This window comes from Lepisosteus oculatus, chromosome 9 (genome assembly GCF_040954835.1).
Source record: "Lepisosteus oculatus isolate fLepOcu1 chromosome 9, fLepOcu1.hap2, whole genome shotgun sequence".
Classification (NCBI taxonomy): Eukaryota; Metazoa; Chordata; class Actinopteri; order Semionotiformes; family Lepisosteidae; genus Lepisosteus; species Lepisosteus oculatus.
Genome location: NC_090704.1, coordinates 10,860,218 through 10,879,988, shown reverse-complemented (window position 1 = coordinate 10,879,988; position 19,771 = coordinate 10,860,218). Strand labels below are relative to the sequence as shown.

At 35.4% G+C, this 19,771-nt stretch overlaps 2 protein-coding genes across 3 annotated transcripts in view; one reads left to right on the top strand and one right to left on the bottom strand.

The window, feature by feature from the left end:
- LOC102685871 (guanine nucleotide exchange factor VAV3) overlaps window positions 1-19,726 on the top strand; it is a 78,187-nt gene extending 58,461 nt beyond the window's left edge. Inside the window, exons 20-28 of one of the 2 annotated variants that reach the window (XM_069194126.1) lie at window positions 2,250-2,380; window positions 4,535-4,600; window positions 6,245-6,279; window positions 6,803-6,919; window positions 8,010-8,097; window positions 9,118-9,250; window positions 12,706-12,786; window positions 14,240-14,391; window positions 15,511-19,726. In XM_069194126.1, the coding sequence (XP_069050227.1) occupies window positions 2,250-2,380; window positions 4,535-4,600; window positions 6,245-6,279; window positions 6,803-6,919; window positions 8,010-8,097; window positions 9,118-9,250; window positions 12,706-12,786; window positions 14,240-14,391; window positions 15,511-15,555 (848 nt within the window). In that variant the 3' untranslated portion in view covers window positions 15,556-19,726. The remainder of the gene's footprint in view (window positions 1-2,249; window positions 2,381-4,534; window positions 4,601-6,244; window positions 6,280-6,802; window positions 6,920-8,009; window positions 8,098-9,117; window positions 9,251-12,705; window positions 12,787-14,239; window positions 14,392-15,510) is intronic. The other variant, XM_069194127.1, reaches the window with a different exon arrangement.
- The window catches only part of selenoj (selenoprotein J), a 277,040-nt gene that overhangs the window by 77,401 nt on the left and 179,868 nt on the right, over window positions 1-19,771 (bottom strand). The gene's annotated exons all lie outside the window — the stretch shown is intronic.

Here is a 19,771-nt window from a genome sequence, read left to right as displayed (position 1 = left end):
CCTTTGCAGACTACGCATGCTGACGCAGCTACCCACCTGAATCCCTTTATTTATGTTAATCAAATTTTAAATATTTTTTAAATAACTGAAAAGGTGTGTGTCAGTCTTCACTCAGGTTGGGAGATTGTCAAACTGAGATATTTTATTCAATCAGCTGAAGGGGAGCATATCACAGAGAAAGGGTTTCCCCTACCACTCAGTAAGACATGCTCACTGGACTGAAGTGACTCTTTCCTTTTTATACATTAAAAGTAGGCAAGACTTTAACATATCAAGGAACATAAGGGAAAGGGACAGTGTCAGAAGTCAAACAAGGACAGGACAGGAAGATGCCATTTGGCATCCTGCAACCTGTTTCATTTCTCTCTGGTTGAATGGGTGTGGAGAATCACAGGCTAAGACAGTGGTCTTGGGTGCTAACAGAAAACCTTTCCCGCACATAGTCACTGTCTTGACCTTTTCACTTGGTCTTCCACAATAGTATGCTGATTTCAGAACATTGAACATTCTGACAAAGGCTGAAATTGATGAGCATTAATCTTGCCACATTTGAACCATAGCAAGAAGCATGGGGCTGAATACATGAAGCTTTTACCTCAGTGCTAGTTTTGCATGAATTTTTCTTTAAAATAAATCCTACTGGTTTTACCGTAGAACATTTCTAAAACACCCAGGAGGTAAAGTGAGAAGTTTATTAATTTATATTTTCTGTCTTCATTGAATAATCTTTTTCAATCAGCTGCTGTTCTTTGTTTGAAACAGCACTGTGCTAAAAGGTTTATACATCAAGACTTTATTGATCACAACAATGGCATCACAGGATTTATTTTTTCGCAGTATTATTTAGTTTGTTTTACAACAGAGCTACAGTATATATTAAAGAATTATCTTTGTTACTTTGTTAATACTGAAAAGGAACTGAAAAATCATCAGCAAATGGAAAATGCAAATATACATTGCTTCTAAATATGGTACATGATTCTTATTAAATCTGTTGTCTATAGTAGAAAAAGCTTTCACTTTATTTGCTTTTAGCTCCTTTACCCAGAAAGCATTTGTCTAAAATGCTCTGCTGGAATTCTTATGGTTTCTTTAAAAAACTCTCTCGATGCTAACAGTCTTTTATTGCTTATTGGTATAGCTCTTTTGTCTTTAACTACAAAGTACTGGGATGCTTGTGCAGTCATTCCCCCTGAGAAAGCATCTTTCCTTGGCCTTTCTTTGTTTAAACTACCTTCAAAGGATCCTTTCAATACAGGCTTCCATAATGTGAATTATTTTACTTTGAGGGAGAAGTTATTTCGTTTGTAACTCTGGCTTTATCCCAGGGCACGAAAAGTGAAAGCCAAGTGTAAGAATGCCTTTGCATGTTGTTTATAAGAAAAGAACGCAAAACAACAAAAAAAAATGCCCTGGGTAATCTTTGTGTTGCTTCCCTCTCAGATGCAATTTTAGTCTGTGTTAGGATTTTAATTTGAGATAATGCACGTTTCAGTAAATATTTGACTCCTTAGAATAGATGCTCATTTTGCATGGTTTATCCAGCAGTGGGAGACCTTTGAGCTCAATTATGTTAATTACAGAATCATTTCTCCAATCTGTAATTAGGATAATTGCTACAGCATGCCACTTGCAATGGCAGCCAACCCATGAATGTTAGAAAGATGCTAGCGAATGAAACCAAATATGTTGTGCTGTGTTTTGCCATTCGGAATAGGTAGGCATTTCTTTATCTGCTATGAAGTGCTGTATTCTCCCTAAAAAAGAAAGCTCATTATTTATTCATTCTAAGTGCAGATTAATTGCTCTTTTATTTTGGGAGTTCAAGGTCACAACAAAGTAAGGGTAATCGTGTATTCCTTTTAATTTAAATCAAACCTTCATGGTCAGAATGTCTTACATTGTCAAAAACTTCAGACACAACTCATGTTTTTTCTTTCAAAGTTGACAAAGCATTGCACATTTTCTTGGGTGTTAGTCTTTTAAAGAAGATAGGAACAACAGGATTTTCGAAAATATGTACACATTTTAATTCAACACTGCATTTCTAAATGCTAAGTGTAATTATCTACAGTACCAGCAGCATGTAACCTCTTATAAATTAGAACAAGGCTGTGTTGCAAAACCTTTGGCAAAAGTGCTAACCAGAACATAAAGAGTAAGAATAGGAAAACCAGTAATGAATAAAAATGATGTCCTATTCCCACTCCTTCAACACGTTCAGTTTCTTTTTTGTGGTTTTATTTCAGGTTTACCAAGGATGCTGGTTATCCGTGACTACCAAGGTGTCCCACCTCCTTTTAATGGCCCTCCTTTAAACATCCATATTGGTGATATCATTGAGCTGCTCTGTGCAGATATCAAGAGCTCATGGTGGAAGGTACAGTATATGCATACTCTGTTCATGAAAATGCTTATGAAGCAAATATATTTAGCTTGAAGGACATGGGTTATTATACGCATTTTCTTTTCATTTAATGGTCTTTCCTAATTTCTGCATGTATCCCTTGTGAATTTTCTTGTGCAGTTTTTTTTCCCTTAGATTGCTGGTTGACAGACTAAGTCTTATAGCAGAAATAGCTTCTGAAAGGGCTTTTCAGGGTTGCATTAGAGGAAAAAGCAGAAAATCAGATTTGTGTTATAGCACTGTTGTAAAAAATTGTTTATTTAGTGCTTTCCCATGATGGGTTCAGCACAGAAGTTTTGGAATTTGCACATATCTTTTTGGAATTCTTGAGCTTGAAACATTAAACGGCAACCTGAATACTGCGAAACAATGGATAATCATACATATATTCTAATGTGCAAAATTAAAAAAATTAGTATAATGTAGTGTAGTAAGTGTAGTAACAGGGTGGCAAAAGACCGTTGTGATAAAGTATTATTTTTTATTTTAAATGGGTAAACCTAGACTTGTAAATATTGCTGTTTTTGTTTCCTGCAGCTTGATCACTGCCCTAAAAGAATAACTTTCTGACTCAGCTCCATTTCTGTTGCCATTCCTGAAATTATCCAAATGGGTATAAACATACACATTCAGGGGTTATATACGATGTCATTTTCTGAGGAGGGAATGAAGAGTTTAACAACTCCAGACTTGCTAAATTGACAAGTGTTGAGAAACTACCCTGAGTTTTCACTACCATGTCCATGTGCATTGGGCAATTTGTCTGTGCTGATATATTTACAATGATTTTTAGGAGACTTGAACCAAATTCCACCCATGTAGAGATACATTTATTGTATTTTTTATTATTTTATGCAAAATTACACTTCACACAGTGTGATGATACTTAATCTTTACAGCCTTGTGGCGCCAAAGGACAGAATTACAGAACACTAAGCATTAATCTCCTACGTAACCTGCAGACAATTATTTTTGTACTGGTGCCAGAAAAATACAATCAATCACTGTAATTTTATTTTACCCTTTGGCTACCATCTGTTTACTCTAACAGGGTTATAAGTTTAATCTGTATCTTGTGCTTATCTGTGGCATAACAAATAGAAGGGGTTTTCAAGATCAGAGATAAAATGTTATTACGTTAAATATATCATTGACATTTTAGGATTCAGTTTCAAAATCTAATTTGTTCAGAAGGGAATATGGGAAAACCTGAACTGAACTGTAAGCAAAACAGAAGACAAAGGAAACATATCAGAAACATATTACACTACAAGCCTTATACCTGTATCTTACTGTATATTACTTAGGTAATATTAAGCACAAGCACTATTGTTGATTGTATCAGTGTCTGTGCTTTTTATCAATGGACTATGTTTTAATCTTAAGTCTAACATATTAGTAACAAACATGAAGTTGGTGTCTTCTGATTTAACTGAATTATTAGAAAGGCACTGTGTTTTTTGGCCCACTAAAGTTAATTATTGCTCTAATTAGTTAAGTGCTCAGATGGAATGCAAAAACAAATATACAGGGCTATCGAGGACTGGAGAATTTGTGCATCTTGACTGTATAGCATGCAGTTATGTGAAGAAAAAATGGTAAAATATTCCAAATTAGGAAGGTAGCAGCAATGCAGAGTAGTGTATAGGGCTTTGGATTGCTGCACATGAAGTCAAGAGATTAAGTATTAGGTGAGATACTGCTGCTGTATGATTGAACAATGTTTTTCACCCAAAATAGCTCAAGAAAACCCACAAAAGATGCTTAAACTGTTCACAGCATCTAAATGTGAAGAATAGATAACTGTAATCTTTATGTTACTTTATGCTGTTATATAATTGTATACAATTAAATTAAAATGTTCTATTTATCACATTTTACTCTTCATCTAAACACAAAAGGGTAACATAAGGTAATTAACTGAATGAATAGTAATAATTATCAAGTATCCGGATGCTTCTGGTACTGTGTGTTTACATTTTTAAAAATATATCTGTAAACATAATGTTAATAATAATTAACACTGCAGGTAAATTAATTCTGGTCCTTGTGTTAAGCTAATTGTCAGATATTTATTTGAGGAAGTCTGCTAGCCATATGTAATGCAGTTGCTTGTCATGGTTTCAGGGACAAATGCCTTTAACTAGGGAAGTTGGCTTCTTTCCAAGTGATGCCGTTAAACCCTGCCCATGTGTAAGTATACATTTGTAATTGTTTTACGTGCGATATAGTAATAGATTTTGTTTGTAAATGAATATATTCACAGGTGACTGAACATTTTGCAGTTTGCTAGACCTGCAGACATGTGGGAATGTCTGTAATCTTCCCTCTTGTAGGAATGAATAATGCCTGCTGCTGACTTCAGATTTAAATGCTCCGTAAAATTAGATTTTTTTTCATCCCTAATGTGTGTGGCTCCTTGTTATTGTTATTGGATTTTAAATATGAGTCTTCACTGAAACGCACAAAAGAGGAAATAAATCCTCTCTGGATATCGTTAAATTGAAGCGACATGCAATTATGGAATGTAAGCCTTCCCCTTTTGCTATACAAAACAGAAGAATTTCAAAGGTGTTGCTTGAGGTTAAATGGATTGAGAACTGTTGATCCTCCTTTTACAACACAAATCTTTATTATGGTTAAGTTGTGTTGCACAAGCTTTAAAGATGAGTTTAAGAAAGTATATTTACTGGACTTTTTCCTATTGCTTGCAATTATGTTTAGCCATTCATTTTTACTTTTTTTTATTTTTACTTTCATGCCGTAAACAAGTACTGAACAGAAAGGAGATGTTGGTGGATCTGTGATCACAAAACATCCTTCTTTCTTTTTTTGAACTGCTTCATGCAGTTCAGGGTTGTGAGGCAGCTGCAGCCTATTCCAGCAAGCAAAGGGTGTGAGACACTGTACTGTACATACACCCTGGATAGCATGCCAGTCCATTGCAGAGCAGACATACTGTACAGACACGCACACAGTCACCAGCGTCCATTTTCCAAGAAGCCAATTAACCTACCCAGTATGTCTTTGGATTGTGGGAAGGAACTGGAGCACCAGGAGGAAACCCACACAAAAATAGGGAGAAAATACAAACTTGTAGCTAAAGAAATGCCCTGAAACAACGGTTTCTTAAGCTCCCTCTTTACAACATGTTAATAATTAACTTTCATTTAAGAGTACATAGATAAGGTAATGAAGGAGGACACAAGGCTGGCTAAGGCCATCTCTAAACCATTTGTTCCCTTAAAACCTTTAAATAATTGACTTTAATTGTTTTTCAAACATTTAAAACAAGTGCATTTCTAACACCCTCGCATTTTTGGGGGGTTTCTTTCATCCATTATCAGAACTTCGCTCAAACCTGGTAGGGCTCTCAGGGTTTCACTATTTCTGGGTGCACACACTACATACAGTAAGTAGAATTTGGAGACACGAATTAACCCAGCTGTGCACAAATTTTTATTAGGATTTGTTTTGTAACATCTGTGACTTGCTCTGTTTTTTATCAAATTGTTTGAAAGCAATGCATTATGTTCTTTTAAAGAAAAAATATACTCTAAGGTTTGTTTTGCTGTATTTGTCATTATTGTAAACAAGAACTAAATGTTAACAAATTAAGTCAAGCTGGACTGTTCCTTATCATATAATAATAATGGACTATTTTTTTTAGGGAGTTTGTTCAAATAGAGGTATAAAATCCATTTAAATACCTTTTGGCTACTGTTACTGAGTCAACACATAATTTAGAAAATAAACAAACAAAAAATAAATAAACAGCAAAACAAAACAAAAAACTCAACTTTAATTGATCTACATATTTGTGTGTCTTTAAATCAGGTTCCTAAGCCAGTTGATTACTCTGCCCAGCCATGGTAGGTCATAAACTATTCATATGCAACCTAAAGTTTATTTCTCAAATAAAATGTGTCTTAATATGTGTTTCTCGCCTAACGTTTGCATGAGTGTCTTTCAGAAAAAAATGTGAAATAACAAGAAAACTATTTTCATTTTTTTTTCTGAAAGACTTTCTGGTAGTGGTCATTAACATTTACTGCTAAACCTTTAAAGTTTCATAGTTTTCAGTTTTCAGCCTATGTTCTGGAAATTTGCCAGGAAAGAAAAAAGGCTTGCCTTTAAATAGGTCAAAAGGGGGACAGATTTGCTGTTTCTACAGTTAATGTATACTTCATAGTCATCCACTTAGGGTTATTTAGATCTACAGTAGGTCTTTAATTGTAGTAACCTGTTTTTAAAGTGACTTCTTATTGACATCATCAGATATAAGCAAAACTAGGTTTTGTCAATGTTGCTGGCTTGCATTTTCCTCCCATTATGTTTTTTTTATTTGTAAATTTCCAATCAACAGTTAATGCTCAATGTTTCTGTTCTATGTAGGTTTGCAGGTCAAATGGAGAGGTTACAGGCCGAAGCAGAGCTATTAAATCGAGGAAACAGCACATACCTTGTGAGACACAGAAGTAAAGAAGGCACAGAGTATGCTGTTAGTATAAAGTAAGTGAAAATATCTATTATATGATTTATGGGGAAATAGTTTTCTAGGTTTTGTATTCAACTTTTTGCATATTGTAAGATTTTTGTTCTGTAGGCACTGACAGTATGATTAAATTCAGATTACATTCAGCTATGTTTCATTTTATGATTCAGTGTTTTAATTATTTATAACCCCTTTCTAGTTTTTCTCATTTCTGGAATTATTTGTATTGTCCTTTTAATGTATTGGCTGTAAAAGAACATACCCCAGGCATGTTAAATGCTGCTTAATAAGTACAACCATTTCACACCAAATTGTGGGAAAAGTACTTTTATTTGAGCATCAAGTGTATAATGTTGCTGTGAAAGTCATCGGATCAGGAAGGGCACCCTTTGCACAAATTGTCTGTCTTAGGGATGGCAGTCCATTTCTATTTGTTGCTCTAACGTGAATGGAGCAAAATGTTTTTAGTTAGCCTTATGTTGGCTACTATATATACCTTGATATACAGTATGTTAAAATAGAAAACTAGACACATCCACAAGGATATTCAGCCTAACAAATAAGGCGGACTGTAATAGAGTTGACATTTTCTGAAAAGAGTATTTCGGAACTATCATATTTTTCTCTTCATAGGCACGCCCCAAGTTCAATTATTGAAATTAGAACTCAAAATACTAAATTAAGCCTCGGCATTTCAATTTATAATAAGCATTGGATTTCTACATACAATGTGGATTAGGCATATTATTAGGAAGCTTAGTCTTCAGACACAAGATAAGAACCTCATTCTCAGAAGTAATGAAGATCAGAGAACTAGCACATTGAGACACAAAGAGTAATTTGATTGGACTCTGTTTATTTGAACAAAGCATATGCCTGTGCAATTAACCATTCAAGGAATGATCCACTGCAGAGGTGATAGATTTACATCTGCATTTCTGTCCCGTAAATACAGTTCGTTAATGAGATCTTGGGCTTCTATTGGCATTGGTGTACATTTTGTGTCAAAAATTAGCCCATGTGTTATTATCAAGACTTGCCCTTAGGTCAGTATTGATCTAAATGATCACCAGAAAATTACACTCATAACTTATTCATCACCCACAGGTATAACAATGATGTGAAGCACATCAAGATTTTAACCAAGGATTGCCTTTTCTACATAGCGGAGAATAAGAAGTTCAGAAGCATATTAGTGAGTATATGATTCCTTTTTCTTAAGCCATGGTACAAGGTTACAGAAAAACTGAAACTTTTAGCTTAAAACTTTGTTGGACTTTAATGCACTCCAGCTTTTTTTTTTTGTTTGGTGGTTTGAGCAAACAAAATAAAGAGCAATACAAATTGTCTGCTGTGCGGACTGACAGAACTGGGGGAACTGTGTTAGCGCATTGGAATGTTTTGTGTGTCTAGTGTTTTGTTTTTATTTTTTCCTAATATAGTCTTCAGCTCATTAATTTAAAGGTTGTGATTTGATGAGAAGATGATTTAAAAAATGAAACTTGCATGCAGGGCTAAATAAAACTCTAGCTCAAATAAGAAATAGTCACCTAAAATAAGAAATAATGTAACATAGTATAAGCTGCTGGTTCTTATCTTATTTGTATCAAATTCCTACATTATTGTCGATCCACATGGGGAACACCAGGTTAGCATTATAGGATGCTTTTATTTCTGAAAACCCTGTACTCATTTTCTTTATAGAAATTGTATGAATTTAATTATACAACGAAGGTTTGAAGTCTCTTCCCTGTTTTGCAAGTTTGTAATAGCAATTGTCAATTTGAAATGTGTAAATGGTATTGTTATAAGTATTGTAATACTGTTATATTTTATCATGGGCGGCACAGTGGTGCGGTGGCCAGCATTGTTGCCTCATAGCACTGCTGCCCTGGGTTCAACTCTGGACCTGGGCTGCTGTTTGCGTGAAGTTTGTATATTCTCCCCATGTTCGCGTCGGTTTCCACTGGTGCTCCATTTTCTTCTCACAGTCCACAAACATAGTGAAACATTTAATTGACTTCTGGGAAATTTGGCCAAGTTGTGAGTGCGTACATGTCTGCGTTTGTGTCTATGTGCCTACCCTGCAATGGACTGGCGTCCCGTCCAAGGTATATCCTGCCTTGTGCCTTTTGATTGTGGGGACAGGCTTCGCCTGCTCCGTGACTGGTAAAGCAGTTAGAAAATGGATGGATATTTTGTATCTAATCAACAGGAACTGATAGAGTACTACAAGCATCACTCTCTAAAGGAAGGGTTCCGAAGCCTTGATACAACCCTGCAGTTTCCGTTCAAGGAACCTGAAAACGATGCAGCAGTGCAAAGAAGCAACAGATCAGGAGGCAATAGTAAGTACTAGAATGTGCTGTCAAATGTTTGGAACAAAACAGGTTTTTCTGGCAGGGTACCTGCCTGTGAAGATGTAGAAAGGTTTTGAGTTTTCTATTTTTATTATTTACTGAGATACAGTACCTGCAGTTGATTTTCTGTGCTCATGTTCTAGTTTTAGGTTGACATTAGGAATTTCCTCAGGTCTGTGTGTCCAGGATTTATCTGTTGCTAGTCGTTTTTGTATTTTGATGAAATTATAATTACAACAGGAGATGAAAACAATCTAAAAAACAGCTCTGGGAATGTTCAAAAAAGGAACAGGTCACCCAGGTAGAAATGTTGCAATGGGTCTTGTTGGTTTTGCTTGTGTGAAAAAAAGATGGGAAATGAAAATGACATTTGGTTATTATATGCTGTAAGAAATGTAAAATATCTGATACGAACAGAGTTATCAAACTGTTTTAAAATGTATTGGCTTATTTTATAATTAAAAAAAAAACTTTATCTTTTACAGCACCTTGATCCTGTGTTTTGCCCTAAAAAGACTTATTTAATTATGTTAACACTTTAACACCATGCAATACTGCCCTAAACAGTACAGGAGAGGATGCAGACATTGTGAACTGAAGAAAACAGGTTCTGTGTACTAGAAATTAACTATCATTGTGGCATAAGCACAAGGCAAGAACATGTGAAATTAAGGGGGTTTTGTTTTGTTGTGCCGGTCTTGTGAAGAAGGGGTTAAAAACTGTACTTGTACCATCAGCACACCTCCTGCAAGGCTAGAGTTCTGGGTTTGCAAGTGTTTATGACGCATTCCAATCAGCGCTGGAATTATATTTGACTCTACTTCCATATGTCAGTCTGTAAAAAAAATTCCTAAGGTTTCTGAAGGACATGTTCCTCACACAAAATGTAGCCAAATCACAAAGCAGTATTTTATTTGGCTGTCATTTCTCATTGTGTGAAATATAGTGAAATTATTGTCTTCTCTTTTGAGAGAGCAAGAGTTAAAAACTAGATAAATTGTAATCTAGGCAAGAACTGTTTCCCCCCCAGAGTTATTTATTAAGCCTTATCACACAAATTTTTACTAGATCTTGTTAGAAACAACTCACATCTGATTTGTATTTTTGTTTTGTATTCAACACAAAGCATGCACATATTTTTCACATCAGAACTCTATTGCATAATTTATGGAAATTTCCATGGGAATGTGGCAGTGATACATGAGATAAATAATAATTATATCAAATACAGACATACGATCAGTAAGATAATATGTTCAGAGCACAGGAGCCAAAATAATTCAAATTACTCTAAACCACTTTTCTATGTGAAAATGTGACTTACTAAGAAGCAAATGACCTTTTTTGACATAGAAGAAATGGTGGAGGTTATCCATAGTTTGCTGAAAATGCAGAACAGGCTGCAGGGTTGTTTACTTCAACAGACTTATTAATATTCCACCATATCTTAAGAGTTCAGCAGGTGGTAGATATGTTAAAATACTTGTTTCGTGAACAACAGATAAATATGTAAACATGAAATTGAAACTGAATGTGTTCAAAAGAATTAGGAAAGAAATTGATAGCAATCCTTGCATTAAATATTTTACTCTTCGTATTTTTATTTCAAGCAAGAAGAGTAAAAGACACACTAGAGCTTCTTTGATGCCTCTCAGTTAGTTTGACATCACAGACAGGCAGAACGGACATTATGCCAAGAAGAGACCTTTTTGAAAAGCAGTGTGTGGTCATGAATAAATGCATGCCTTTAAACAAGCTCAAGTTGTGCCAGGAATTACCTTTTAAAAATATGAACAGATGTTTTTGAAATTGCAGTAAGCATGAAATCATGAACAACCATTTAAAATGCGGCCCTGCCACGTGGATGTAATACATACATTATACACACTCCAATCCAAGGCTTTAGGTGTTGAACTTGATTTTGTGTAGCATTTTAGGTGCCTACATTAAAAAAATGTGAAAAACAGAGGTAACTCTTCCCAACAAAAAATCTATTCCACTTTCAAAATGCTTAGTATATGTTACTAAAATGGTTTAATATCAATATGTATAAAAACATTTCCCTTTCCTTGCACAAATTATTTAGATTCTTGCACCTTGGGTTTGATTAGTTACTTGTATATTTTAGATTCCAACCACACATTTTTATATAATTAATAATCATCGACATTTATTATAATTCTGATGATTCCTTCATTTTCCGGTCGAATTATTGTAGTTTGTTCTGTATTTATTGTAGTCGAATTCTGTTTGTTCAGCTTAGAATATTGAGAGATTGTGGTTAAATGCAGTGGTTTACATTTGTGTGCCAGGCAGCACTGAGTTATTGATCCTTTCAGACTTTAAGCACATATTTTGTTTTCTGGCAAGCAGATACAGTAGGCCTGTTCAGGAAATCTTGAAATACATTATTTAGGGCTTTTATGAAGGGAATTTCATGGTTTCTAAGAAAATGAGCAAATGTCCCTATAAACAGAAGGAATTTCAACAGATAAAATAAATCTTGACTTTTTATTTGTATTTGGGTTGGCATACTGTATACTGTTTGTTTACTAATACTCTGTGAAGACCCTTCGGTAACTTCCAATGTGAAATACATTGGAAGTGTTTGTTTATGGCTGCTATTCGCTTGTTTACCTTCATTTCAGAGCTGAACAGGCCTGGGTGCTCATCCCAGTCTTATGAGAACTTTCCAGGTGTTTTAAAAATGATTTCATAATAGAGATTTTGAGTGCACTTCACTGAATACATGCTTTATACACTGCTATAGTAAATAAGAAAGATTTTATGGTCTGGTCCAAGCAAAGCCTTTTGTTGAGAAGCCATCTCTTTTTTGCTTGTCCTCTAGTAAATGCCCTGAAGACAGCAGTGGATGGCTGTATCCAATAAGCACGGAACAAAAACATTTTTATTTGTATACAAACATCACTGCATAGGCACTAATACTGCACCCGATTAAAAAAGGAGAAATCCAAAAACATATTGCTGAGCTGTCAGAAGCTTGCTTGCAGCTTGTTGGCCATTGTGGTCATATGGGGTATCAGATGGCAACACAAGTCTGTGTTATTACTGGCAGTAGCAGTTGTTTGTGTGACTAGCCTTTATGCTCTTTAAGCATCTTTTTTCCTGTTCTCTCTATGCTATTTCCCAAAGCCAAGGACAAAAAAAAGGTGTGACTTGAATAAAAATTTCAGAATCTTACAAAACATATTTGTCCTTCTCTCAGATACCTATTCCAGCTACAAAATAAAACCACCAATGTTTGTTGTACAAGGGTCAAATAATCTTGATGACTGTCAGATATGAATGAGCTACTTGAATTTTACATATACCCATTGCTTATCAGATTAAGTTTTCTGTTAACTGTTCTGTTATCAACTTTTGCCAAACTTTTAGTTAATATTTAAACGTTTCTTTGCTTCTCTCTTTTTCCACCCCCTAAGCCCCATTGCTCTGTGGGTTTTCTTTTGTAACTCCTCCGGGCTATGGCTTTGTTCCTCCTTCCTCTGCTCCTTTCTGGTCAGGTACTGCTTTATATTCCTTTCATTTGGCTTTTTTGCAGTCTGAACAGGCCTGGCTGCTCACTCTTATAGGAACTTTCCAGCTGTTTTTTTTAAATAATTTAATTGGCTTTGCATTGCTGTGGACTTTCAGAGCACACACACACCTACATGTGTGTATACAAACACCCGCCCACACACAAACACAGCTGGACAGCCAAATTACAAGATAATGATGTTTTTTGTCAGCTTCATTTTGTGTTTTGTTTTGTGAATAAATTAATTTTAATTTTTTCAGAACTGGCAAAAAGGAAACACATCCATTCACCGTTTCCTCTGTTCCCTACAAGTTGTACTTGCTTCTTGTTTCCAGCCAAAGGACCCCAAAAATGAAATTCTAAACAATGGTAGAATTACAGTTCAGTAAAACCTGACAGCTTCAGCGGCTGCACTCCAAACAGTCACCACAGCCAGCTCTATGAAATGGAGTAATGGAAAACAATACAACAAAATAAATTACTTACATGAAATCTGTTTCAAGATTTCAAGATTGCTCATTTTAATATGGACAGATAGAAGACAGATTATCTTTTAATCTATTTTACATACAATATGTGTTTGATGACCCAAGGCATGTTACTTCCCATTAGAAGACTGATTGCTTAATTAGGCAATCGAGTTTGCAGAATGGTAGCAATGGAGAGTAAATGAAATTTAGGTACAGTAGATGCTTTCAAAAGAGAACGATTGCAGTGAAAACAATAGGACCAGCTAGATATGCACTCTCTTTCTGCAACAAAAACTTTTCTTATTAGATACTGATAATGTTATGCCATACAAAAGCCTTCATCTGCCTTCATCCTTATTCAGTTAAGATCTACAGCAGCTGATATAAAGTTGAATTTCCCTTTTCATAAAACCAGACCTCTGCTTAAATATAATCACAATGTTTGCATGTTTTCAGCTTACCAAAATTCTGTACTGTCTGTACAAGTCTTGTTTTTGAACATCCAGCGCAAGAGAGGATTACTTATGTAGCATTGACATACTGGAAAAGCATGTTAACACATGCCTTGTAGCAAATGTGTTTTTTGATAGTTTCTTAAGAGTTTCTATTTAAGTGAAGAAAAAGTTTTAAAACACAATAAGCAATATGTCTGCAACAAGCATGTGAAGAAACATGCTGGTCTCTCATTAAATGTTTTTGGAGAGAACAGATAAATACTGATTTTACAAATAATATCAGTAGTATAAATCATATTCATCTTGCACATAACACCTACTGTACAGTAGGTAACTGAAAATTGGTAAAAACTGCTCTTTGACAGATCTTATCACATAATGAATGAAAAAAGAGTTTGAATGAAATAAGGCCCACCAATAATACACACTTACACTGCTAATTCTCTCAATTCCCCCTTTTTATTATTATTTTTTTATTCTGGTGGAATTCTTTTTTCTCTTATTTGCTTTTCAGTGTTCACTCCGAAAGTAATTGGCACTGCTGTTGCACGCTATGACTTCTCCTCCAGGGATACGAGAGAGCTTTCTTTACAGGAAGGAGATGAGGTAAAGATCTACACAAAAACGGGTGCCAATGGCTGGTGGAGAGGGGAAATTAATGGTAGGGTAAGTATACTTTTTATCAAGGGAAATATTTCTTGTAAACTTTAACCCATGCAATAACTGTACATAAGTGGCCTCAAGAGACAAGTAGGATTGTCTTCTGCAGGAATATAAATACAGTGTCCCTGACTCCAAAAGGTTTTTGAAATCTCTAGGAGAATATTTTCAGAGAAAGAAGTGATGTATTTTCTTTGAAGTAATCCACACAGATGTGTTAATTCTCATCGATTATGCTACAGCAGACATTTGTAACATTTTGGTACTTAACAACAGAACGATTTAATAAATAGACATTGCTAGATGGTAACAAAACGGCTTGCTACTAAGGAGAAGTGGCGTGCGTGTGTGTTTTTTTAAAGCCCTTCTACTGAAAAAAATCAGGTTTTAAATAAAAGACATACTTGCACATCAGGCCAAATAGGGTGCCTTCCTTAAAATGATGAGTAACATTTCTGTGTGGTTCACCCCAAAGTGAACTCATTTGAACCAACTGCTATACTCAATTTGTTTGGGATTGAAATCAAGATTTTTCTCTCACTTGAATGTCAAGGGGTTTCCTATGTGTCACTTATTGTTTTTTGGATCAGTGGGCTTCACAGGCTTTAGTGTGAAGTTACTTGAAACAGGTTGAGGGTTTTTATATTCTGTGGTTGCCTTAAGGTGAGCCCCTGCAGAGCTAGTGACCTCTGAGATTATTGAGAGGTCTGTGTCAGACGTGGTAGCACTGCTGCATCTGAAGTGCTCTTTTGAGTGGAAAAAAATAAGGGAGGAGGTGTGCTTCAGTTGTAAATGACATTGTACCTGTGGTGATTATCTTGAAGGAAGATGAGCTGCCAGTGAATCAGATAATAGAGGGTGCGCTCCAAGTAGGGCTTTGATGGACTGCTGTTAGATTTCATTATCCCAGCACTGCAGCAGCAATCAGATTTGGTAACCCAACACGGTAACCATTTTGCCTAATGTACTGTGAAGCTTGTCTTGTTTGCCCTTCCGTTTTCCAAAGATACAACTAGTTTGCTTCTATCCTGAAATTACTGATAGGTACTGTATAAAGAAGTCTAATATGATTCTAGCTTAATTGTAATAATAATTTGACACTTTCTCCTTTTATTTGTGTCTCAGGTGGGCTGGTTCCCCTCGACCTATGTTGAAGAGGAGGAGGAATGACGGAAAGGGTAAACAGCGATTGCAAGCAACGCACCGCTGTGGGGCACCGTGAAATGTGTACTGCTGCCACTCCATTGTAGGCTTGGAAAAGAAAAACGCACACAGCACTGCTGTCTATCCAAAAAAACCTTGCCTATAAAATGTTGGGAATTCTCCACAAGCTTGTGTTGACAGATTAATGGCTTGCCTGCAGCTTTACAAGTAAAAGCCTGCCAGTCTGCTGTCAATAGGGACCAGCTCAGAGCCAGAACCTCTCCCTCCCAGAAGAACTTCACAAATATAGACAGCTTTATTCTTCTTGTCATTCTTCCTACCAGCACGCAGTGTCAGCTCGGCTGCTGGTAAATATTTAAATACATTTCCACCCCCAGCTAAGACTCTCCTTGATGAGTTGGAAAAGTCCTGAGCTGTTTTATTTTACCTCAGATACTTTTTCTTCCTGACCTTCCTCGCGTCCTACTTACCTGTGTTATTATTGATGACTTCATCTGCTGTCTTCACTCTCAAAGAGACAGCATAAAGACTGTATGATCTCCATTACGTAACCCCTTTGTGCACGGCTCGCCATCACTACCCTAGACTCGTCAGTACAAATTGCGATACAGTTTGCATGAAAAAAGAAGATCACTTGCACAAGAATAATTGATTTTTTTTTTGTTCGAAGAAAAAAGTTTTTTTTGGAAGAAGCTTTATCTCAAAAAACATACTGTTGTTATTCTGTGTTTATCTGATGTTCGGATTACTGAAATTTTAGGAAATTTGGTTTGATTGAACTACAGAACAAGCTGTTGACAAGAAAACAAAAGGAATCATTTCTACGTGCAGGCAGACCTTTTATATGCAGTGCCCCTGGCCTTGAAATAATTGTAGATTTCCATTCAGCAGGCATCCAAATGAATAATATGGGGATTGTAATGGGCCATGCTCTCATGACCCTATAATAAGTGGGATTAAAAAATGTAAATCCTGTTTCATCATAGTGGTCACTGAATAATTGGTTTAAACAGAGGAATTACGTATTTCACTAAGATTCCAAGTGTCTCTTGCCCTGCTGCACCAAGTGCAGTATCCGTTATGGGACCATCAGTAAAATAGTGTCTCTCCCTAAAGAAATACTTTAGGATTGGAAAATGACCAGACTTCGTAAATCTGGTTTTATCAGTGCCCGCTCATATCAGCTCAGCCTCTCAGCCCCACAAACCTACAGACCTCAGAAATTTAACATTTTAATTTGGGACAGCACACGCTTTTAAGTGAGGTGGTGTGGTCTTCTTTCATATTACAATAATAAAAACAATAACTATAGTTGAAATTTCTGTTTGATGACAGTTCTAGAGCCTTGGTAAGAGCCATTCTATACAAAATAAAAAGTAGCTTCATTAAGTATTCTTACAACTAGGGAATATGTTCGTAATTACTGGAGCCATCACAACCAGGAGTAGGACAGAAAGCCATGACACTCTAATTGCTTTTTTATTTAAATCTTAAAAGTATGTCTGAAAGAGTTTTTTGGTTTATTTTGTGACTAATAACAACGTGTAAAGTATTCCTAGATTTGCTACAATAATGTCAGAACAGATCTTGTACAGAAAAACATACATGCACAGCCAAACACATATACAAAATGGTTTTCAATTGTAAATGGTATTTAAAAATATGTAAAGTATATTGTTAAATAGATCTTTCTGCACTTCCTTCAAGCAAGTAACAGCAGTTGTTTCAATCAGCTAACACAAATAAACTATGCAGAAATTAACGGTAATCACTGTCAGAAATATGTCAAAGTAATAGCAGTGGAGATGTCTTCCATCTTGTTTTATAAACCATCAGAAGCAATCAACTTTCCAGGGCAAATAGTGCAGTAAACAAAGATATATTGATCAACTTTAATTATGCATGACTTAGAAAAATGTTATAATTCTCCACAATATTATTTTCTCCCCAATAATGAAGTATTCATTTTTTTTCTCGGTAGCTGTTCAGGGAATTAAATAGCTACGAGTATTGATGGCCAAAGTGCTGGCACAAAGTATATGGACAGGGGGCAGTTTTTGCTTGTACATAGGTGGCTAAAATTTGAAAACCAAGATACCACTTCAGCATTGTTAAGTATTGTTGCTTTTATATTACAGCCACAGGGTTCTGAAATTAACACAAGCAAAGCAATTAAGGGGCAACAGAAATCCTTAGTGCTGAATCGTAAATGTTTGTCCCAACATATTACAAGGCCATGTGAGTTTTAACAAAGGCCAGACGGCTCTAAAGACCATCCTTGCACTAATCATTTTGATTACATTAGGACATTAGGTAGCTAGCAGGGCGATGCTGTATCTGACTATCATACTTTGTATTGTAATGTACATTATGCTTAGAGAACATGTTAATGAACACACCTACTTCATCATTGTGCTGACGTGGTTTGTGGAGGTATTGTCAGATGTTTCACACTTTTTGTAACTCTTAGTTATTATGGCTAAAGTTCCAGTCATGCATGTGACATTAGACCTTCATCACCCACAAAAGGATTTGGTGCATTATTACAGCTGAAATATATACAGTATATACACATAAAATGGTTCACATATGCTGTGAATATCCCATGGTTTGTTGCAGTATGCTTTCAGGGAAATTACTTAATTGAACTGTCAGATAAAATGTGTATGAGAATCTGTAGTACTTGATGTAACCTATTGTGAACAGTGTATATTGTAAATACTTGAATGTTTCATTTTAATTATTATTGTCTTTTTGTGAAATGTTTAAAAAGTGTTATGAGTTGGTTCTCCATAAGCCAACTCTTGTACCTTTACTGCACTAAGTATTATCAGCCATTTTTGTGGCACTTATATGTTACTTTTATATGAATGGTTTAAAATGAAGTTTTTTTTACTTTGGGAGAATTTTTTTTTACATCTTTTAAAAAGACACAATTGTCCTTATCACCGAAGTGAATCCAGATTACATTTACTTTTTAAAGTTTTATTGCAACGTACTGGCCACTAGATGTCATCATTAAAATAAAAACTTCAACCGTGTGACATCATTTAGGTTCTATAAGCTCAGAAATCCCCCCCCCCACCTCCTTTAATTTGACGAGAAATTATTTACATGGTCTAATTTGAAAATTATCTGTTCTGGTGATTTTTGAATACCCTAATTATATGCCCATCTGTTACTATGCATTTTGAAATACTATGAACGGCCTTATGTGTATCTTACAGTACAAGGCTGATCTTTAAGTACTGTCAGTAAAATACTGATATAGGCACTACATTGTACTTAGGTACTATAGATTGCTTTTTCTCTAGGCTTTTCAACATTCATCACATTAGAGGTGTCCCTCATTAATGCACTGCTCATGTAAAATTAATGGGAGGGCAATCAAGTTTTTCCAGGTCACCAATCAAATGATGTTTTTAGTTATTCAACAGATTAGATAAGCAGCTTTAGCCTTTTACTTAAATCTGGAGGTGGTCCACATGGAGAAAGAGATTAACTGCGATGGTTAGCACACTGCTGTTTGAAGTGAAAAAGGAGGCACAAGAATTGGTTTTCTAAGCTTTCATTCTAGTAATCAGTTTTCACTTCTTTATACAGCGGATGAGCTCTGGCAACATGGATTTAGCAATTGCTATATAGAATGTCCCTCTTACTAGTGCAATAGCAGTCATTTTATAATCTGTGAACGCTAAAACGCCTCACCCACTATAAATCTTCATTTGACAAAAACAAGGATTACAAGGTATCATCCTAACTGTGGGGGACTACAAAAACTACATCACATCTATCCTAATTGTTAATGTATTAATTTCATATTATAATTATAATTCTCAGAAGAAGAAATTGAACAATGCACACAAACCTTAAATCACCAGAAGATGAAAGATATATTTAGAAAAACAAAGGGGAGATTGAAAATCCTAACTGGACCAGCAAGTACTCTTTCAGAAACATTTGCTGTGATATACAGTATTTTCCATAAAATCACCAATAAGAGAATTCCACTCTGAAGCCAAAGATATTTGTATGCTTGACATGAGAGCTGTAAACCTTGTGATTCTACCACTGTGGCCTAATAATTAATAGTGTAATCTGAAATTGTTTTACCACATGCTATTGTACAATTTTGTAAATATGTGTATAACACACAATAAACTGTATATTACCCTTTTCTTTATTGAATATTTTCACTTTTAGTTTTTGGGCACAATTGAAG